This window comes from Myodes glareolus, chromosome 15, assembly GCF_982192425.1.
Source record: "Myodes glareolus chromosome 15, mMyoGla1.1, whole genome shotgun sequence".
NCBI lineage: Eukaryota > Metazoa > Chordata > Mammalia > Rodentia > Cricetidae > Myodes > Myodes glareolus.
This window is the reverse complement of record NC_142040.1, coordinates 75170594-75192255: the sequence shown is the minus strand read 5'-3', so window position 1 is coordinate 75192255 and position 21662 is coordinate 75170594. Positions and strand designations below refer to the sequence as shown.

General features: G+C 44.1%; 1 protein-coding gene across 1 annotated transcript in view; it reads left to right on the top strand.

Moving 5' to 3' along the window:
- The first annotated feature begins 2068 nt into the window (after nucleotides 1–2068).
- The window catches only part of Adamts16 (ADAM metallopeptidase with thrombospondin type 1 motif 16), a 70175-nt gene continuing 50581 nt past the window's right edge, over nucleotides 2069–21662 (top strand). Inside the window, exons 1-6 of the mRNA XM_087897038.1 lie at nucleotides 2069–2324; nucleotides 5246–5445; nucleotides 7126–7209; nucleotides 9556–9715; nucleotides 11049–11154; nucleotides 16654–16791. Coding sequence (XP_087753164.1) covers nucleotides 2069–2324; nucleotides 5246–5445; nucleotides 7126–7209; nucleotides 9556–9715; nucleotides 11049–11154; nucleotides 16654–16791 — 944 coding nt within the window. The remainder of the gene's footprint in view (nucleotides 2325–5245; nucleotides 5446–7125; nucleotides 7210–9555; nucleotides 9716–11048; nucleotides 11155–16653; nucleotides 16792–21662) is intronic.

Here is a 21662-nt window from a genome sequence, read left to right as displayed (position 1 = left end):
CCCTGATAATTTAACCAAGTTTTCTTTTGTCCCTTCTGCATCTCCAACAGGAGCTATGTGGCTAATGCTTAACTTTCCTGGTGTGAGAAGCCTGGACTCTTAGACCTCCCACTCCACAACATTGTTCCCTGCAATTGAAACTGGCTGTTTCCCGATTCTAGAAAATGTTTCTCCATGTTTGTCAACGCAGCCTGTGTGAAACCGCAAACTCACGAGGATAACCCTGGGAGTTCAGGGTTTCATCTGGTGCATCAGTGTTAGAGAGAGACACCTGTTCCCTACCTCCCTGTGAGAATGGGTCGCAAGCTCCTGAAATCATAAGCTTAGCCCTGTGTCTGCCTCATCCAGCATGCACTGAATCATCAAAATAGGCTCCAGTCACAACAGCACAATCACAATGCAAAGTTCCCGCATACAAAAGCAAGTTAGAAGGAGTTTGGAATGTCCTTCAGCAGTCATGAAGAATCCTTCTTTCCTCTGTGTCCTCCTCGGTCCTCCATCCGTGTGTGGTGACTCTCCTTGTGGAGTCTACGGGTCTTTCTTTCTTCTTTGTACCTTTTGTGCAAATGCTTTCCTGATTTCTCAGACCATTTCCTCACTCTTCCTGGTTTTTTTGCGAACTCTTCCTGTGTTAACTTTGCGAACTTCAAATATTTCTGATGGACTCTGGCAGTTTTCTGTGTCCCTCTTTTGACAGTGCAGACAAATAGGCAAAGGGGGGGGGGCTGAGACCACTGTCACCTATACATGTAGCAAGGTGACTCTCTCCTTTCCTAGTTAGATGCTTTTTATTTCTTTCTCTTGCTTCATGGCTCTGGCTAAGATTGCCAATAGCTTGTTGAATAAGAGTAATGAAACGGCATCCCTGCCTTGCTCCAGGTCACAGCGTACACACAGTTATCATTTCTGCAGTTAGGATACTGATGTTACGTCTGCATTTGTGTGTGGTCTTTACAATGCCAAAGTTCATTCCTTCAATGCCTGCCTCATTCAGGGATTCATCATGAAGGAAACTGAATCTGTGGTGACGATCACACGCTTTGGGCCGTTGTTTCCTGACACTGCATTAGTGGCTGGTGTGTATTGAGCCATCCTTGTATCTCTGCCGTTCCCCACTTGATTGTGGTAGCTCGCTTTTTAACATGCTGTGTTTTCCAATACAAAATCATGCTTACAGGAAATATTCATCAGGAATTGTTAAAGCCTAAGTCCCAGGGTTGAGTGGAGAGTTTATAATCTTAACATGTTGGACAGCCATGGAGCTTGCCTACTGAGTGTGGCCTAGGTTATCTTGACATGTTGGACAGCCATGGAGCATGCCTGCTGAGTGTGGCCTAGGTTCCTACTTTCAATTGTCCTCATTCTCAGGAACGATGTGTTATCAAACTTTATTTGCCATTCTAAAAGACTGAAAATACGGTCTCTTAATTTGTCTCCTCAACATATTTTAAATGTTATTTCTCTTATTCAGTTTTGCTATATTGGCATTTTACTTTTTTATATAAAAATTATTTATCACCCATTTCCTAAAATACCTTGTCTAGAAAGGTCTTTCTGTGCTCAAAGTGACATCTTTATGTTTTATTCTGCATTAATTCTATTAACATATTTTGTGGAATGTTATTAAATTCCAAATGTTATTAAAAATTTGAAGTTCATTTGAATAGACTTGGAAATTATTAGCATTTTAGTTTCCTCTCACTGCTGAGACTACATGTCAATATCAATATCTAACCCTGTGCACGTTTTCTCAAAGGTCAAGTCATTGTGGCTCAAATTCACTGTCTTTGGTGCACTTTGAGCCGCCCCACTCCTGCGCATCTACAAATCAGGTGGCAGACCATTCTGCACACCAAGCTCTCTGAGAAGGTGCAGATGAGGAGAGCTCAGATAGATGCCGTGACCTTCCTTCCCTCCCTTATCAGCCCAGACTACTGAGCCCTTCTTACACAAGCTTCCATCGGTGGGGCAGCCATGTGGGAGAAAGACATCACATCCAGTAGGGAACACTAGCACCTTTTTTAACGGCGGTGTGTTTTCTCTTCCCCCTCCCTTCTTCCAGTTAGGCATGATAAGAACAAAGGATGCCGATTACTTCTTAAAGCCGCTTCCTCCACACCTGACAGGCAAGCCCAGTGGGTCTGCACGGGCTGGCTCTCCCTCCCACGTCCTGTACAAAAGATCCACGGAGCCCCAGGCGCTCAGAGAAACCGAAGTCCTGCTGGTCACCAGGCAGCGAGATCTGGCAAGATCTCCCCTTCACCATGGCAACTTCCATCTCGGCCTCCCACAAAAGCAGCATTTCTGTGGTAGACGCAAGAAATGTACGTAAGGGCGATTTTGTGCATTGAATGGCTTGGGTAATCATGTCAGGTAATGGAATGCTTTTAATTTGTGAAAAGCGTGTCTCCCCTCAAGGTGAAATGTACTGACTGTCACTGCTGCCATCAAGGGTGATGCTAGGGATGGTATTATGTGTCTCACGAGTGATGGATGAATGTGGAAGATGATTTCATTCTTTTGAATAGTGAGCATTTTAAAAAAGACACTCCTCAGAACATCTTAGAAGAAACGAGAGCCCAGGCATCCCCCTCAGTAACCCTATCCTTGAGGCTTAAAGATATTGAAGCTCACATAGTTTTCCCGCTGAGGTAACTTCTTTGCAGGCATCCATGGAGCTTTGCACTGCCACATCAAAGAGGTGAGTGGGAGCAGAACTTACCTGCAAGTTGTCAGCAAGCCTTTATGAGCGGTGCATTGTCCTGATTCCTCAGAGAGAACCGTTGTTGGCACATTATCCAGTCTCATGATCCAGGAACCCACAACTCTCCAGAGTCTCCTCTTTGCCTTAGCCTTCAGGCCTCAGCTGATGGGCCCTTCCCAGGGAGGACAAAGGAGGCCTTCCTTGGCCTCCAACTTCGCTGGCTCTCAGCGTGGCTTTATCTGCCTTTCTGAAGTGGAAGAGAAACCTGGCAGGTGTTCTGTGGATCCTGGAAGAAAGAAGATGGATGAAGCCACTGGTGTTCATTGAAGGAGCAGGTGTCCCCGAGGTATCAGAGCCCATGCAGTGTCTGGACCCATTTTGTCCCATGAACAAAATCCAAGATCTGTGGACAATCTCAGAGGGAATCAAGTTCAGGGGGATTCCTCTTTGGTCTGCTTGACTTCTTGTGGGGTAGATTGTGATCTTCTCAGTGGATCGCACTCTTAGAAAAACTGTCCCCATTAGAACTCCTGCTTTGAAAGGAATGCGTGTGTTCTCTGTACTCCCTGAGGGATCTGTCTGGAAACAGGTGACCAGTGCAGTTGATTGGTTAAAGTGATGCTGAGGCTAGAAGTATGGTTGGTGATGGGAATCTCACATGTTCTCTCAGCTGTGGGCATCCACTGATGTGGAGTTAGCTAGACTCACATGTTCCCAGGATGTTCAGAAAGCACTGACCTGAGACAGACAGTGCTTGCTCTCAGGGACCTCTAAGAGCTCCGACCAGGGAGACACAGCCTCATGGACCTTCTGTCCCTGTAGCCAGCACTGGAATATGGTTATTTCACCCTCTGATGTGTCCTGGCTCTGTGTTGTACACAGTTTCCCACCACTTGAGGTTAAGACCAAAGGATCTAAGATCACACCACACATAACTGAAATCCTTTTCAAACACTTTCTAGAGAAGAACCAGGAGTTGGCTGTATTTTCTCCCTCTCCTCTGTGGTCCCACAGCATCCCATACAGTAGCTGATGTAGACACTGAGTGACCCAGGACAACACCTACAAGGGTGTCCATGCATGTACAAGTTACAGTGGTCACAAAGGGTCCATCACCCTTAGCTAGGGCTTATTGAGATACAGGCTGAGTTTCTCACAGATGGAATATTTTTGATGGGAAATTTTACATACTTCATCATATTTTGTTTATTTATTTATCTATCTATTTATTTATTATGTATGCAGTGTTCTGTTTGCATGTCCGCCTGTAGGTCAGAAGAAGAAGCCGGCACCAGATCTCATTAAGATGGTTGTGAGCTACCAAGTGGTTGCTGGGAATTGAACTCAAGACCTCTGGAAGAACAGCCAGCGCTCTTAACCGCTGAGCCATCTCTCCAGCCCTTCATCATATTTTGATTTGTACAACACTTGTGTGTACACATAATGAACAACCTTGGGGATGGATTCCAACACTGAACAGAGGCTTTAGTATTGCCTATATACCTTAACATGTACTCTGGGGGTAATTCTAAAGAATGTTCTTAGTGCACATGGGTTTTGGGTGTGACTCGACACAAAGACATGGTGTAGAATTTCTACTTGTGGCTTCATGTTTCAATAGTTTCAGATATTGGGTCACTTCTGGATTCAGAGTTTTTAATTCAGGATGCTCAATCTGTATTTCCAACTAACCAACCAACAAAAAGATTTAAAATCCATTGGCTGTGAGCACCAATCAGGCAGAGTCATGTCTGTCCATAGCAGCCTCCAAGGGCAGACTTGTATTAGGTGGAAGTTCAAATCACCAGGATGGGGAACCAAAGTATACCTTCCCATGAAAGGATTCTGTGTTGGCTTAGCCATCTCCTAAAGTTAACTGTTTTTAATATAGTGTTAATTATTGTAATTATAAAAGCATGCTACAGGAATCCCTCCACAAGGGCAGAATGAAGTTTGCTCTGTAATTAAGTCTGCTAAGCACACCCAGCATTTGTTAGACTCATCAGCACCCACTGAGTGCAGTTGCCACCGACCGTGTGTGATTGACAGGGAAGGAGATTGGAAAGTTAGTTGTATCCAGACACCAGCATCAACGGTGAGAAGAAGGAAAACCACTCGCTGCTCAGACCGTCACGGTGTGGAGAAGCCCTGCTCTGTAAATCCCTATGCCCTCATGTCCTCGGTCCTAGGACATGCTCACTTTAGATACTAGGGTTCAGCTCTTATTTTAAATCCGAACAGAAACAACGTGAAGTTAGTTCTGGCAATGATTTCCAAAACACCAAGATTATATGAACTTCATTTAAATTTAGAAGGTGACTTTAACACGTCTTGGGTTACAAAGGTTGGGCAGTTCTGGGTTCTTCTATTAGAAGAACCCTATTGCTGTGTTTCAGATTCTTTACGTTGCCTAGGTCTTCCTTAAACTTGGAATCATCTTGGTCAGCGTGAGCATTCATTTTTCAGACGTTTCTATAGGATCAATTGTGCCTCTGGCTTTGTGTGTTTGCTGTAGTTTTCTCTCTACATGCTCCTCCACAGACATGCCCCAGCCTCCCAAGGATGACCTCTACATCTTGCCCGATGAGTACAAGCCTAGCTCCCGACAAAAGCGCTCCCTCCTGAAATCGCACAGAAATGAAGAGCTGAATGTGGAGACCCTGGTGGTGGTTGACAGAAAAATGATGGAGAACCATGGCCATGGCAATATTACCACCTACGTCCTCACTGTACTCAACATGGTAGGCCTGGCCTTTCTGAAGCCATGGGAATGTGTGCGTGTGCGTGTGCACGTGCATGTGTATTTCTGTATGTGTCTGCATTTGTGTATGTGCCTGTGTGTGTCCTTTTGTACATTATGTGTATGTGTGTGTGTTTGTATGCCTGTCTCTGTGTGTGCGCACCAATGCAAGGTTCATTTCTTACTTGTAAACCTGTGTCTTGGTATAAGAAACTCTTATTTTACTAATTTCGAATCAAAAGGTGAAATCTCAGAACTTTGGGGAATTAAATAGGGGAACACTCACTTGATCATCTTGGCAACTTGGTTTGTTTCTGGGGCACTTAATTCACTGATGCCTTCATATACTAAAGGTCTTGCCAGGACATTGACACCTTTTGAGGCAACAAAGCTGTGTCAGATTGACATGCAATTTTAGGTTCAGATAACGCCTACCACTTTAAGAAGGTTAATGCTCAGGTATTGATATGAAATATTTTATCTGCAGGCACTGAGAAACTCCTATTTTGGAATATCTTCCCAGATGAAACATGTCTTTGTCTTGAAAGGCACCTGTGGGAGGAGTCAGGAGGGGGGCTCTGTGCCTGGTAACTGCGAGCGAAGCCCACACCACAGAGAGAAAAACGGGGCTGCCCACTTGTCAGAAAAAGTTAATGGCAGTGTTTGACCTCCTAAATCCATGAAACCCCACACAGGTCTGTGTCTCCCCAGAGTACTCCAATCACGTCTAACTTTACACAATAACCTCAAAACTTTACACAATAACCTCAATTTTCTCCCTCCCCACAAAGAAACTTATTGCATATCTCTCTCATCACAGAAATTCACATGGCCTGATCACCTCAGTGATCACCTGGCTCTGAGGCTGAACTGTGTATAGAAGAATCTCAGGGCCCTGCATCCCTGATCTGTGTCAGCTGTCATTTGTCTGTATTCTGTAGAAGTCATTCAATCTAGATCTCCCAATGATAGTCTGCAGCCTCCATGATTACCACAGGGCCCTGCTCCCCATCCTGAATGCCCTCTAGAACTTTGTTGTTACCACAGTGCCCTACTCTCCATCCTGAATCCACTCCAGGACTTTGTTTGTTCTCTGTGTGCTGTCACCCCCTGTGTCCCCACTTCCACTCATCCTCCTGAGTCCTGCTCCCTCCTCGCCACTGCATCGTCTTGGACTTGTCTTAAGTATTCCTCTTGTGATTCCAGAAGTTCTTGGCGTTTGTTGTCACCACTAAGAGTGGAATAACCCTTCTAGCAAGACACAGTGACACATGTGGGTAATCCACATAACCCGAGTGTTCAGGAAGGAAGCTGAGAGCAAGGGAGTGAGAATCAAAGGCCAGCCAGCCTATGCAGCAAGACTGTTGCCATAGTAATGGTGATGATGATGGGGATGATGGTGAGGAGGAGGAGGAGGAAGAGTTTTGAAAGCTGTCTCTCCTTCATGTTGGGTAACAGATGAACCTCCTCTGCCTCCTCAAACTTCGGCTTTCGATCCAGGCTCCCTCAGAATGGGCTCCATCACCAGCCTTCCCACATATCTAGACTGTCTGAGAAATGTCAGGATGCTATGCTCACTTAGCTAAGCACCGAAACAACAAGGGTTTGCTCTGACAGGCAGGAAGTCGGGCCATGGCTAGGCTATGACACGCTCAGGGCTGATGCCGATCTTCTGTTTCAGGTGTCTGCTTTATTCAAGGATGGAACAATTGGGGGAAACATCAACATCGCCATTGTGGGGCTCATTCTGCTGGAAGATGAGCAGGTACTCCAGCTTCAAAAGCAGCCATGTCGCGTGCCTGCCCTGCAGGAAAATGAGTGGGAAATGCTTTTTCAAAAAATGCAATTGCTCTGTGTAATATATCTTTATTTCCCTTTTACTTGGGAAAAGAAGGATTTCATACTCTACATTTAAAATGACTCATTTGTTTTTCAGTTCTTTCTAATGGTGCATGTACATGTGTGTGTGGTATATGTATGTGCATGTGTGTGTGAGTGTGCATCTATGTGTGTGTATCTATGTGTGTGTTGTATGTCTGTGCATGTGTGAAGAAGATGGTGGGGTCATATGTGTGTGTATTGTGTGTTTGTGTATGTTTGCATATGGTGGTGAGGTTCTTTGTGTATGGTGTATGTATGTGTGTGTATGAATATGTGGGATATGTGTGTGTGTGTATGTGTACCTGTGTGTATATGTCTGTATGAGTATGTGTGGTGTTTGGGAGTGTGTGTCATATATTTGTAAGTATGTGTGTGTGCCTATGTGTATTGTATGGTGTGTTTATGTTATATGTGGTCTCATGGGAAAATAAAAGAGCAAACGCATTTGTTATGAGACTGTAGGAAGGACACACTATTAGTTTGAAGACAAATGCGTCTTTGGCCTTCCTGTTTATGCTTTACTGAAAGATGAACCATGCCCACACCATGGATAGTGAACTGTGCTGTGCCCTGACAGACTGTGTTGCTTTACCCTGCCAGCTCCTGCTTCCCAAACCCCCACAGTTCTCAAACTTAGACTGTAACTTTTTCTTGGTGACCCTGAAAGATAGAACACATTTTCCTTACTGCATGCTGATCTCAGTTAATGTCTAGGTGGCAATGGGGGATAGAAGGCCCTCTCCTCCAATCCAAAGCCTCCTGTCCCCCGTCACAGCTGCATGCTGTGAACCCAAGGAGCCCCTCACAGCATTAGTGGCATGGAAGTCTTCACTAAAACTAGGTTCCCTTCTGTTCCTCCCATGCTGATTACTGACTCAGCAAAGCGTGGGAGCTCAGGGTCTGAGCTAAACAGACACCCAGCATTCACTGCCCCCTCCTTTGATGACGTCTTCAGTGTCTCATGGTAGCCACAGCATTCTTGTTTATACAGCAAAGAACTTGTCAGATGGAATCGGGTGATTCAGAACATCTGCGGGACACCCCTTATCCACGCAGGTGGGGTACAGCAGGCAGGCTGTCTGGCCTGCCTAATGCCATTGTCTGTTCGGAGAGCGTGCATCTGGGAGGCTGCCGAGCTAGTCGGGCTTCTCAGGTGACAGGTTAATTATTCCCTGTATTAAAACGCTTTCACTTTGGAATTCGTCCAAGCCTCAAAGAATCAGCAGCAAGGTTATCGTTTGATCGTACACCTGTGTTTCGCTTTAATTAACAACAGCTTCCTGGAAGTCGCCAGCTGAGGAATGCAGGCGTGCTCCTGCACTTAAGAGCCGCGGGTCGCTTCGGTGCGTGCGACTCCGAGAAGACAAAATAAACATCTAAGGGGCGAATGTCGGCAGTGACGGAGAGACAGCTTTTTCAGTAGTGGCTAAAGCGTTTTTACAAGGTGGTGTTCTGAAACGGGGGCTGCAAACTGATACTCTCTAACCGCCCTTCCAACTCGGTAGCAAACCTACAAGCGGGTTCGATGACTCAGTGTGCCTGTTGTCATGGTGCTCCTGGCCCTGCATCCTCCATCCCTTCTAATTCTAGACTTCAGGCCCATAGTTCACTGCTGCCCCATAGCCCTCCGTACACATGGAAAGTTTAATGGTATTCTATATTGTCTCCTTGATGTCTGTTTTTCAGGAGTAAAGCTTTAGGACTTGGCCTTTTTCTGGAAACAGGTAGCTTCTGCGTAGAAAACTTTCTGGCTCCATACTGTTATAGCAGGGATGGAAATGCTGTTGTTCACTTTGGTTGTGAATTTACCACTGGTGAAGTTGTGTGTGTGTGTGTGTGTGTGTGTGCGCGTGTGCGTGTGTGTACTGTACAAGCCATACACAAAAGACTTTATTCTAGCAACAACTTTTCAAGGTATTATTTGAAGATATTTTTATGCAGAAGATTCATACTCATCTTTTGTCTTTATTGGTCATCGAATCCAAGAGTCAATAAGATACATTTCAATTGACTACATATAGAAATGCACATAAATGTGTTCTCTGAATCTATACTGATTTGTAGAATACCCTGTCTTTGGGATGGTAATGCATCATATATAACTCTTCTATGTACATTCTGGGTCCATCCTATGCTTTATATCTCTCCATTAAGATATCCTGCTCTGTTGACAATGGCTTGAGCATATTTTCCTTACATTTCTATGGGTGTCTTGGCCTCTCTTGCCTAGCCAGGGCTGGCGATTAGTCACCATGCAGACCACACTTTAAGCAGCTTCTGCCAGTGGCAATCTGGATTGATGGGGAAAGAAGGAACTCGCCATGACCACGCCATCTTACTGACTGGTCTGGACATATGTTCCTGGAAGAATGAACCGTGTGACACCTTGGGTAAGATTTTCCAGTATCACTTGGAGGGCTGTGGCAGGGCGTCACATTGGAGGGTGGTGTAGCTACCTTCACCTCAAACACTAGCCATCTTTTGTCTCTCAACTGTTGTGATACAAGAAAAAGCCCATCTCAAATTCCAGAGTTCCTACCCTTTCTGAGGTAAGACCTGCCCTTTCCCATCTCTTCTGCCATTGCAAATGGAGCCAGGAGACTCAAGCTCGTCTCATGATGTGCAAGAGTAATGGACTTGTTGATCCAGCTGGAGATGCCAGAAATACTGTACAGCATGTCCATCTCCACATTTCTCTGTAAAGATCTGAGCATCGGCATTCTCGCCGTGTTCCAGATGTTCACAGAGTGAGACCGCATTTGGACATTTTTCCACGTGGCCAAAGAGTGTGCTAATAACCAGGACTCTACAGGCCATTACCTTTTTACTCTGCTTCTTCTCCACGCTCAGAGGGTAGAGTTTTATTTAGAAGTTTCCGAATAGGACCTCGTCTAGCAGGGGTTAGCTCTGCTTCTCACCACAGCCTGCTTATGAAACTGACCCTCAGCCGGCCTTGGGAGCTGTGTATTTTACCCACCCTAGTCAGCATGGCGCATCAGATGTGCACCGCTCACCCCCTGTGCTTCCCATCTGCTTGCCTTCTCATGTATGTGTCAGGCACCAAGCACCTCCATTATCAGCTCCCAGGGAGCACTCCAGACACTAGTGGGGTTTCTGGGTAGATGGTCCTTCATGGGTGTCACAGTTCCTTGCTAGGGACATCAACATGCCCTGTGTGACTGCTGGAAGGGAAGTCTCAGAAGCCCGGCATGGTTTCTCCTCGTGTCTTCCTCGAGTTCTTTCTTCTTTGCCCTTTGTCTTTCTGCAGTGTTAAATCATGAATCATACACAGCAAGTGCTTCTCATGGCAAAACTGAATCACTGAGCCATGGGGTGTGATCCTAGGGACCTCACAACACACCCATGCTCTGCTGTGTTTCCCCTCGAGGCTTCAGCGAGCAGATATTTCTAGGAAAGGCAGAAACCATCCTCATCTGCATTCAATCCTCTCTTCTATTTAGGGCCAACTTTAGTCTTTTCCAGGAATATTGAACAGAAGCTGAGCCCATTTACCAGAAGACAGAGTCCATGGGCTCCTGAGACTACATAAGAACACCCCCTTCTCTCCCATCAACACATCATATTTACATGATGTCCAGGGGCGGCCCATCTCACATATCCCCAAATGAAGATGAGGACCAAACTTTACCAAGTACTAAAAAATAAATACACAATCACTCATTACACATCAACCCTACTGTGCGTTCTCTTCATGTCCTGCAGGGTTTGCACCCATCAGCGGGATGTGCAGTAAGTACCGAAGCTGCACCGTCAATGAAGACTCGGGACTTGGACTGGCTTTCACCATTGCCCATGAGTCTGGACACAAGTGAGTCTTTCTCACTGGGAGCACTGGGAGCGAGGGCCTCTCCTGACTACATGACTTCTGCATTTTACTATCGGTTCCGTGATTTCATCTTAATTTCCAATTGCCTGCTGTTGTGGTACTCCATTTGACTGAACAGAGGAGCAAGCCTTCTTGTCAATGGTAGCTACTCTGGACTCTCTGTCTCTCTGTCTGTCTGTCTCTCTCTCATACACACACACAGTTAATAGACACACACACACATACAGACTCATATATGATTTGTACACCTGCTGTACTTGGAGGCGTACAAGTAGAGCTTGGGAGTGTGGCCACTGAGAAGTTGCCCCAGTAGGAAATGATTGACTTCCCATGTTCTGACCCCGACTTCTGAGCAATTGCTCATGAAACGAGGTAACAACAGGGTTGTGCCATGAACTGGGTGGCTCATCCTGGGTTAACAGGGTCCTGGGCAAGCAGCAATCAACAATGATGATGTTGAGCTAGTGAGATGGGTCAATGCTTGAGATGCTTGCTACCAAGCCTGACGATATGAGTTTGATCGCAGAACACACGCAGTAGAAACAGAGCTCCGACGCCTGCACATTGTCCTATGACTGCCACACTCACGTCTCATCACGTGTGTGCATCCACACAAAGAGAGAAAGAGAGAGCAGAGGGGCGGCAAACAAGGATAAGAAGTCATCTATGGTGTTCTTTTTTCATGTAAAAGAATCTTAAAAATCATACCCACAACAGCTTACAGAAATTGTTAGTCTCATATAAGATTTCATGTTCATAATCCTACCAGCTGTTTCACCTTGGGGCGTGGTCTATTGAACCGTTTTCAAAGGCCACATTGGCCCCCGTTTTGCTAAGGACAGCCACTGAGTGCTCTGAGGACTACAGAGTTCAACTGTCGTCAAGGAAGTTGCTTCTGCCCTGTTGGGACCACACTTGAAATGTCTCTTAGAAAACACACAAGCTGGGAGTCCCGTTTTCTGCTAATTTTCTGCCTCAAAGCTTGATTTTCCTGTCAACAGAACAACGGGGGCAGTGTCTTTTGTTTGTGTTTTGGCAAAGCTGATTTTCCCATCTCCTATTGGAAATGCAACTGTTCTCAGAATAACATGCACACATATGTGCTCAAGTGCATGCATAGCATACACACACACACACACACACCACAGGTGCAAGTGAGTGCCTTTGTTCAACTGAACCCCACAGAGACCCCTTAGGTTTTGACTTTGTGTGAACTATTGACCTGAAGGCAAAGCTGTCAGTCCATTTAGCAATCCCTTCATTATCACAGGTACTGACTGATGACTTCATTGCCCAGGAAATTCCTCCTACACTCTATAAGGCTTTCAGTTAAAACATAATTGCATTTTTAATAGTCTGCTAGAGTTAAAAAACTTTCATCATTATAATGACATGAGGCTCTTGTCCTCTCAACCGTACCTGAACTTAATTAAACAATCAAGGCATGAAATATTTAAGTGACTGAGAACTCAGCCCACAAGAGTTTGATAAGCAAGTAGATAGGGAAATGGGCACTGGCATTGTTACCCACTATGGCAGGTGTCAAAGTTAACTGAAATTCAGCTCGATTCTTCCTAATTTGAGCTCTCGGTCTTCACTCTCGACTGACCCAGGCCCTGGATTTGTAGAACTCAGGGCAAGCCAGCTCTTGAATGATCACCTAGCTTAGTGATTGTCTCAGCCCTCAGAGAAGACCTAGCGTTTATGTTGGGCTATGCATCGCCATTCCTCTCAGTAGCTCTTATATTCAAAGTCTCCTGGTATTTGACCATTCACTCCACTACCCTAACATCACACACATCCCCACTGTTCATACATGAAGCTGTCTCTGTGTTGGGGCATGTGTCAGGAGCTCAGTGCATGCTCACTGTGTCTGGAAGGCTTTGTCTTCTCAGTTCACATTGAGAGAAACTGAGACTCAATGAGATCAACTGTTTGCCCAGTACCAAACAGCTCACGTGTGAGTGAGACAAGATTTGACTAAGTTCCCTCCCCCGCATACACACTCCCTAGCTACCGCTCACCCCAGCAACTGTCTGAGGTCTTCTTATCCCAGTTCAGCTGCTGTTTCCACTTCTAAAAGCCACTTTGTTGTAATTTTTGTTTACCTCATGCTATATTATTATTATACTACTTATTATACCGAGTGATGGGTGTGTGATGAGATTTTCTTATATATTGTTGTACCCTGATCTTATTTTCACTGGTTTCTCCCATATCCCACCTTGCTGGGGGCCCCATTTCTCCCCATAGTCCCTTCTATATATATATACATATATATATGTATATACATACACACATATACATATATATGAAATATATGCATATATGCTCATACATGTGTATTCTCCATATGAGATAAAGCAGACACCATATTCTCTTTCTTCCCTCACTATCCTGTCTTCTTGTTCATCTCTTTATATCTCTTCTTCCACCTTATACTTCTATTTCATATTGTAAGTATGTATGTATGCATATATATGTATATGTATATATGTGTGTGGTTATACATATGTTTAGCTCTCGACTACAAATGCAAGAGAAATCAAAACTATTTTGTCTTTCTGATTCTGGCTTATTTCACTTCGCAAAGCGGCCTGCAGGCTAATCCTTTTGTATTAAAGTCCCAATAATCGCTGTAAGATTGCCCTAGAGTCACCACACAACAATGGGTAAGCTGCCATGGACTGTTGTGTTCACAGGCGGCATGGGTGTGAGCACAGGCGAGAGGCATGGAGATCCTTTGGAAGACAAACTATCAAAGGTGAAGGGACAAATACTAGCTATTATTCAGCCTGTGGAGTGATAGCCATTTTAAATAGAGCATCACAGTGCATGGGGAAAGAAATGTTCTCTGGCATACATAGCTAGAGTTATGCTTCTTGGTGATAAACACCTGTCTTCTCTTTGAGATACATCTGCTCTCCCATGACTTTCACACGGATATCCTATGTGGCATTTTTATGTGATAGACAACATTCATCATGTCTGTACATGATGCTCTGACTGGAAAGAAAACTTAAGCTGTACTAGGGCACAGATTTGGCAGGCACTGGAATCATGGGGTGGGTGAGTCCACCATCAGATGCTCGCTCCTCTCGCACAACCTGCGAGTCTGCCAGACGTCTGCCGGGGCGGTCTTGGAGTAGCCAAAGGGTGTAGTGTATTTCTCTGATGTTTTAATACTGGCAGAATTTGAAATTTGATCGCTGAAAATACCTTTGATGAAAAAAAATAAAACTAAGAAAGCTCCAGCCCCCAGGCATTGTTATTTGCATTCCTGAGCATGTAGGCTGAGTCTGTAGTAAAATTATCTAGGTCATGTGTGGGGCCTTAACGGTCTCCATTGAGAGCCGGTCAAGGGTTAGCAGGGACAACGTGCTTTGGCATTTGGTTGCCATTGCTCTCTCTCCCCAGTGCAACCTCCCTTCTGGGATTTCAGCCCAAATCCTCCTCACAGCCATGACACATTTCGCCTGCCATGTGGTTGCCTTGGTCTTGATTAATTGCCTTTAAAAGAACTTCAGAGAATGGGTGGAGGTTAAAATGACCACATCCACATCACCCTTGGTACTGACCAGGAATTTTGCAGAAATCTGACAATATTTGCCTGCAAGGTCTCCTTGGATACACCCTCCAATCATACTCTGCTTAGACCATGGAACCTGCAGGCCTTAATGTCTGAGTGTCTGATCTCGTGGCTTCACTCTGGACCAAGGGCTCTCCCCAGTCCTTAATTTTGCCTTCATTGGGGTCTAAGATAGTAAAGCAGCAATTACAAGCCATAGGTCTAATGCCATGCAAACATGGCAAGCATCTGAGTACATGTATGCGTTCCCAGCCTCTGTACAAGGACGTATTTTCTTGTTCCCTTTAGGATCTGCCCACTCCCACTGTGGGTATTTTTGTCCTTGTTCCCTTCTATCTACTCATCACGGGAATCTCAATAGTGGCCTGATAATTAGATCACCATTTGTTGACCAGTTGCCAGTTTCTGTTTTCTCTCGTGTCTTTCTTCTTTCCTGTGGATCTCATTCACTCAACACCTGTTCCTTGGGAGTCAACCTAAGGACGGTCTGTCAAAGAGCAGCAGCCAGTAACAACTGGTCCTCCAATAATGTGCTTACACTCATGGGAGTTTTAGGAACAGTGGGGCTATTCCAGGTGCCCCAAGCTTTCCTTCAAAAGCTTGGAATCTTTCTGGGTGAGCTGAGAAATGGTGATGTGAGCCCTTCTGCAGGCAAAACACATGGAACCTTCAGGGGAAGGTGGCCGCTTGAGTCCCTGGTCCTTACAGGTTCAGGGCTGCAGAAGCCACCACTCTCCTGAAGATCATGCTGCTTGGCAGGGAGGGATATGTGGACATCTTTAAGACCCTCATTCACCGCTACTGTAGCTTGAGGTGTGGCCACACAGCAGGCCAGGCCAGAAGCCCCAACCTGTTCTGGTTTCCGCTCTGTCAGAATGCATACATATTTAAACAGTCCCTAACTGTTTAAAGGCTACTAGATCACTGTTTGCAGAGAGATGCTCTCCAGAGAATATAGGGATTTGGGTCAGGGAGTCAAGTCCTGCCTACCTGCCACAGCTTCCAGTTGAGGAACCAGTGTAATGAGCAGCCTGGCCTGATGTTACCTCCCTGACAAGTACCTGTGGCTGCCCAGTAGTTCTGAAATCAGTCTGAGTATTCACAACCCCAGGGGAGCTTAATTTGAAAAACTCAAATGCCTGGATCTTTATTTATTTTTTATTTGAGTCAAGAATTTCTACCTGGAAATTTGATTTCCATATATCTTTTTTTCCATTTAAAATTTTAATCTTTTGAGAATTTCAAACATGAATAACTATACTCACATAATTTCTCCCTCTCCTTCTCCTCCTCTAACTCCTCCCCTAAGCACCCCACTCCCTGTCAAATTCATGAGTTTTTCTATTACTGTTGTTACATATATATACACATACATATATACATATGCATGTATAAATACAATCTGCTGAGTCCACTTCATGCTAATGGAAGTTGGACACATGAAATGCCAACAATAAGATGGTCTAAACAAGATTAGCACAATGACAACACTAGTTGACATTCCAACATGGATGGGGGCACCCCCAGATCTAGACTTCCAGGTAATTAATGGTTCCTGAAAAAGAAAGATTCAGTATACTCCAGGGAAGCCTCTCTGATATTAAATTTCAAGTTGTCAGCCCTAAACACATACATGTAAGACTTCTGTATTTCTAAAAAATATCTCTGAAAATTCTCACAGTCCTGTTAAAATCTGTGAGACCTCTGGGATTTGATACATTGCCCTTTGAAGCTGTGTGATAACTCATTCATTCTTCTGAAAGGATCCATGAAAACACACATATTCTCCATGGTTTGGCTGATACCGAAGGAGCTAAGGAGGGATAGTTTTCACACACTACACTTGCCCTTACAGACTCTGATTTGAAATAACCATTTTCTGCCTTCTGTAGCTTTGGTATGGTCCATGACGGAGAAGGGAATATGTGCAAGAAGTCTGAGGGCAACATAATGTCCCCAACACTGGCAGGGCGCAACGGTGTCTTCTCCTGGTCCTCTTGCAGCCGTCAGTACCTGCACAAGTTTTTAAGGTATGGATCCCTCGAGCTGGTTTTGTGATCACTCTGAACTTGGGAGGGAGGGTTGGCTTTTTCTTTTTTCATATCAATATTCTTGATTACTTTACACTTTTATTTATGGCTTTTATTTTAAAATTTTATTTGACAATTTCATGCATGCATATAAAATGTTTTTTTTTTATCATGGACACCGCCATTAGCTCCTCTCATCCCCTCCTACTTACAATAAACAATTTCTTCTTCTGAACAAGTCCCCCTAGTCTCTGTCTGTCTGTCTCTGTCACTCTCTCTTTGGTGTATATGTGTGTGTGTGCACATGCGTGCATGCATGAGTGTGTGTGTACATGCATGTGTGTGTTCATATATGTGTGTGAATGTGTGTGTGTGTGTGTGTGTGTGTGTGTGTGTAAGTGCAGGGTGGGGACCACACATGGGTGTGAGGGTCCAAGGTTGACATCAGTATCATTCTTCAATCACTTCCCACCTTTACTTTTTTGAGACAAAGTTTCTTCCTGACATTCAGATTTGACTGTTGGAACACCAGTGAGCTTCAGGGACCTGCCAACCTTCTGGTCCCCTGCTCCCCACCCCCACAAGGCTGGGATTACAGACACCTGCTGCTTACCTCTTTACTGATTAGTTCTATTGTGGGAAGGATGTGGGGATCTGAATTCAGATCCTTGTCTCCTGTGTCCAGCAGTTTACAACTAAACAACCCCCACCCCAGCCCTACACATCCTTCTGTTTCTGTTTTATTTTCTTGTTGCTTTAATTTTGTGTCCCGTTGAGTTTCACTGGGGAGGGTTTTATTTGCAAAGGTGGGAGTCACTTATTGGAACATGGATGAGTTAACAGTGGCTACACCACTGGAGAAAGTTTATTCCCCATTCCAACAGTGATCTTTAAGTGCCCATGGGTTCTCAGAGACAGCTGAGAGAGACTCCATGCTGGGATATCAGTCTCTTACGTTCTTTCTGCATCCTCTTCCACAGTGTTCCTTAGTACTTAGAGAAGACGATGCTCATGTCCCATTTAGAGCTGAGCACCCAAAGCCGCTTATTCTCAAATCTTGACCCTTTCTGGCTGGGGCCACATTAAACAACGTGATAACAGCTTTGACCTCTTATCTGGACTCCTTCCCTTCACCAAGAGCTCACTGGGATCCCCTCCCGTACTGGGGGCCGGTCAGAGTGTCTTTATCTCTTTCTTGCAATTATTCATCTCTTTCCAGTGTCAGTGAAACTTTCTGTAAGGAGGAAGAGTTTGTTCTTTAACATGATTCTGTTCTGACTTGTGTTAACAGGGGAGAAGTGAGTTTCTTTACTCAAAAGTGTTTCCATAATTTACTTGGTTCTTGTTCCAAATTTTACAAAACTTTCTTTCTTCTCAATGTCTGTGAGACAAATATCTCAACATTTTTATAATTTTAAATTATAGTCTGGCAACTTAGAAGTTTAGAAGATGGAATTTTGGGTATGTAGTAAGAATTTGTATCATGAAAAAGTCAAAAAACTGAGAAGAAGACCCATGCCAAGGAAACCATTGTCCGATCACAGAAGAATCATCTGAGGATATTAGAAGTGCAATATAATCTTCAAATCAGAGTGTGATTCTCAGAATTACTATTAAGATTATAGATTATATAGAATTAAAATCCAGTTTTGTTCAGCAATACTGAAAGAGTAAAATCAGATTCTGAAATATACTGGTTTGGTTTTAGGGTAAGCAATAAAATATTTTTCAGTTCTTTTTGTAATGAAACTCTCTTCAGGGTCTTTTCCAGTTTGTAGATTTTGTAATTACAAATACACACGCAATATTCTGCACTGTCTTTTTTTAATATCAAGCTTTGCAAGAGAGCATCGCATTGTTAAATCACTGTGGAGAGCCATTGAAACTGAAAACATAGTTTCCAGTCAGACAGCCTCACATATGTGAGACCTAGAATTTTCAGTGTTAAGGAACCCAGGACTGCCTGTCTGTCTGATGCTGTGGTTGCTAGCTTCCTGATTTCCACATAGTCAAAATAGTGTTCTATCCTCCACCAATTAGGTAGCCTTTGGGATGTGTTCCCAGCCATGAGTAAGCTGCCACTGCCGCCCTCCGTCAGCAGCCTAGCATCTGGGAAATGGATGGGCCTGGGGTGGCCAACTCAGCTTTTCTCCACTCTAGGTGGAGTCGAGAAGAACAGATACTTGTTTGGAGAAATTCACCCGGTGAAGTCATGTGTCACTTACCATTAATACACACTGTCTGCATTAGTGAAGTCCATGACCCAGAGAAACGACAGCCTGTCATTCAGTTCCTCGTGCCTGTGTGCTGGAGCCAGTGACCCGGGGAGACTCTAGACTGTCATGTTACATTTCACAACACAGACTCATCTTTATTTTATATTTTTTTCTTCATTTGGAATCTTGCCCTATGGATCAATGTCCCTGCCTACCCTTCACCAATGTGAGTCTAGGGGTTTAGCGCATAATGCATTGGAAAGGGACCTCCTGAAGGAAGGGAGGATGTGAGGGGGAGTGGCCTCTCCTGCCATCCTCAGTACCACTCTGTGGATGAGGAAATGGGATTCCCATTGAAAGGCCATTGGGATGGTTTCCTTCTCGACTGTATCCAGATGCTGTCAAGTGCTCACCTTGAGCAATCCTAGCCAGGGATGACCTTCATGCTGAAGACGTTAGAGAGAAAACAAGGACCACCATGTAGGGGAAGGGAAGGGGTCGGAGCGAGCAGGCAGCGCTGCGCTGAGTTCTCTAAACTCACTTCTCAAAGGCATCTGTGGGAGCAGACAATGTTTTCTGAGAGGCCCTACTTTCCCCCTTGGAAAATGAGGGACTGTGACTAAGCTGAAAAAAATATCAGGCTCTTTGCATTATGCAACACAGTCATGAGAGTGGTGAAGGGTTTTGAAACCCCCCGTGCTGTCTCTGGCCTCAGCCATTGTTTCCACACTATTACTACTGTTGTGGTATCACACAGAGGCAGGCAGGAAGAAGCATTCAACTCAGTGGCTGTCTATGGTGGTCACATCCTGTTAATTCTTTCAGGTCAAGCTACAGAGCCTTGATCTAGACCCCTCAGTCTTCTCTGTCTAATGCCTCTCTACAATGGCCAGTCTCCAGGAACAGGCACAGAATCCTGTGGTTTGTTCTTCTTTGTTTTTTTTAACTTGCTATGAGAATCATAAGATGAATGTATGAGATTCATCCTATTTACCACATGTAGACATTGAATTCATTCGTTTTTATTGTATGAACATACAGCATCTATCAGTAATGAAGCATTGGACTGTTTTATATAAAGGTCAAAATTATTTTGCATTGAAGTTCGTGAAATGTTTTAAAAGTTAGGTGGCCATTCAGGCTGACATAATTCTAGAGCCTCTCCTCTGTTTTATTCACCAATATACCCAACCCTTTTGTGAAAACAAGAGGAATTTAACCACCAGGAGTTTATTGTAAATTTGGAAATGAGACTACGTGAGCCCTCTATCATGATGAGAATGTGTGTGTGTGTGTGTGTGTGTGTGTGTGTGTGTATAATTTTGTATGTGAATATCTAGTTACTCAAGCTTCATTTATTTTAAAAAAAAAAAAGGTATTCTCCCTTCTCTTGTCTTTGTTCCTTTGTCAAGAATGAGTTGAGTACATCTACGTGGGACTCTCTGTGCTGGTCTGTTTTGTTCCATTGACTGAGTTCTCTGTTATTTTGCCACTATAACTTTTTTTCTGATTATTGTGAGTGCCTAGGAAGTCTTAATATTGGGAGGTATCACCCTTCATCTTTGTTCTTATCATTAAATTTCCTGTAGATTATTATAGATCTCTTTTTTTCTCCTTATAAATTTGAGAGCCAGCTTTCATAGCCACAAAATAACTTGTTTGTATTTTGATTGTAATTAATTGATCAAGGTAAGAAGAACTAGCAGACACCATCTCTACTTTATTGATTCTTCTACATCTATTGGGACATTGGTGTCTCCTCATTCATTCGCTTCTCCAGTTTCTTTCATCAGGGGTTAGTGCCTATCTGCTTAAAGATATCATACATACTTGTCTAGATTTATACTCCTGCTTCATTTTTAGAGTATCAGTGTAAATGACACCATGCTTGTCATTTCTAATGAGCTCTACTTCTCCTTGCTGGTTTATATACAGCAATCCATCTTGTGGACTAGCCGTTCATGATGTAGCTTTCCTAAAACTACTTATTAGTTCCAGCTAGTTTTCTAGTGGTCCTATATCTTGTGCGCAGACAGTCACGTCAGCTGCACAGACAGACAATCACGTCGTCTGCACAGACAGACAGTCTCATTCCCTCGCTCCGTATCTGCAGACATCCCCTTCTCTTGTTCTCACCATCAGCTGAGCTAGGACCTCTGGTACAGTGCTGTAAATGATCAATGAGAACGCAATGTACTCTGTGTCTGACCTTAACAGTAAAGTTTCATCTTCTCACAAGATTCATCATGACTCTGGCTTTTGAAGATGTTCTTTATCAAGTTGAAAGGTTCTTGTCTTTCTCCTAGTTTTCTAGGAATGGGTCTTGGGTTCTACTACAAGTTTTTTTTGCAACTCTTGATGTCATGTGATACTGACAAAGTGGATTATGGTAAATGGCTTTTAATGCTTTTAAACTTTTAATTATTATTGTATGTACAAGGGTGTTCTGCCTGCGTGTATGCATACGTACCATAGGAATGGCTGTAGCTGGAGAAGCTTTTCTGTGCCCCGCCTGTTCCCTTGACTAATTATAAAATAATCAATCAGAAGTTTGATATTAATTATAAATGTTTAGCTGATTGTTTAGCTTATTACTGGCTAGCTCCTAGTTTCTAATAGTTTATATTTTACCATGAGGCTGGCAGCTTGTTACCT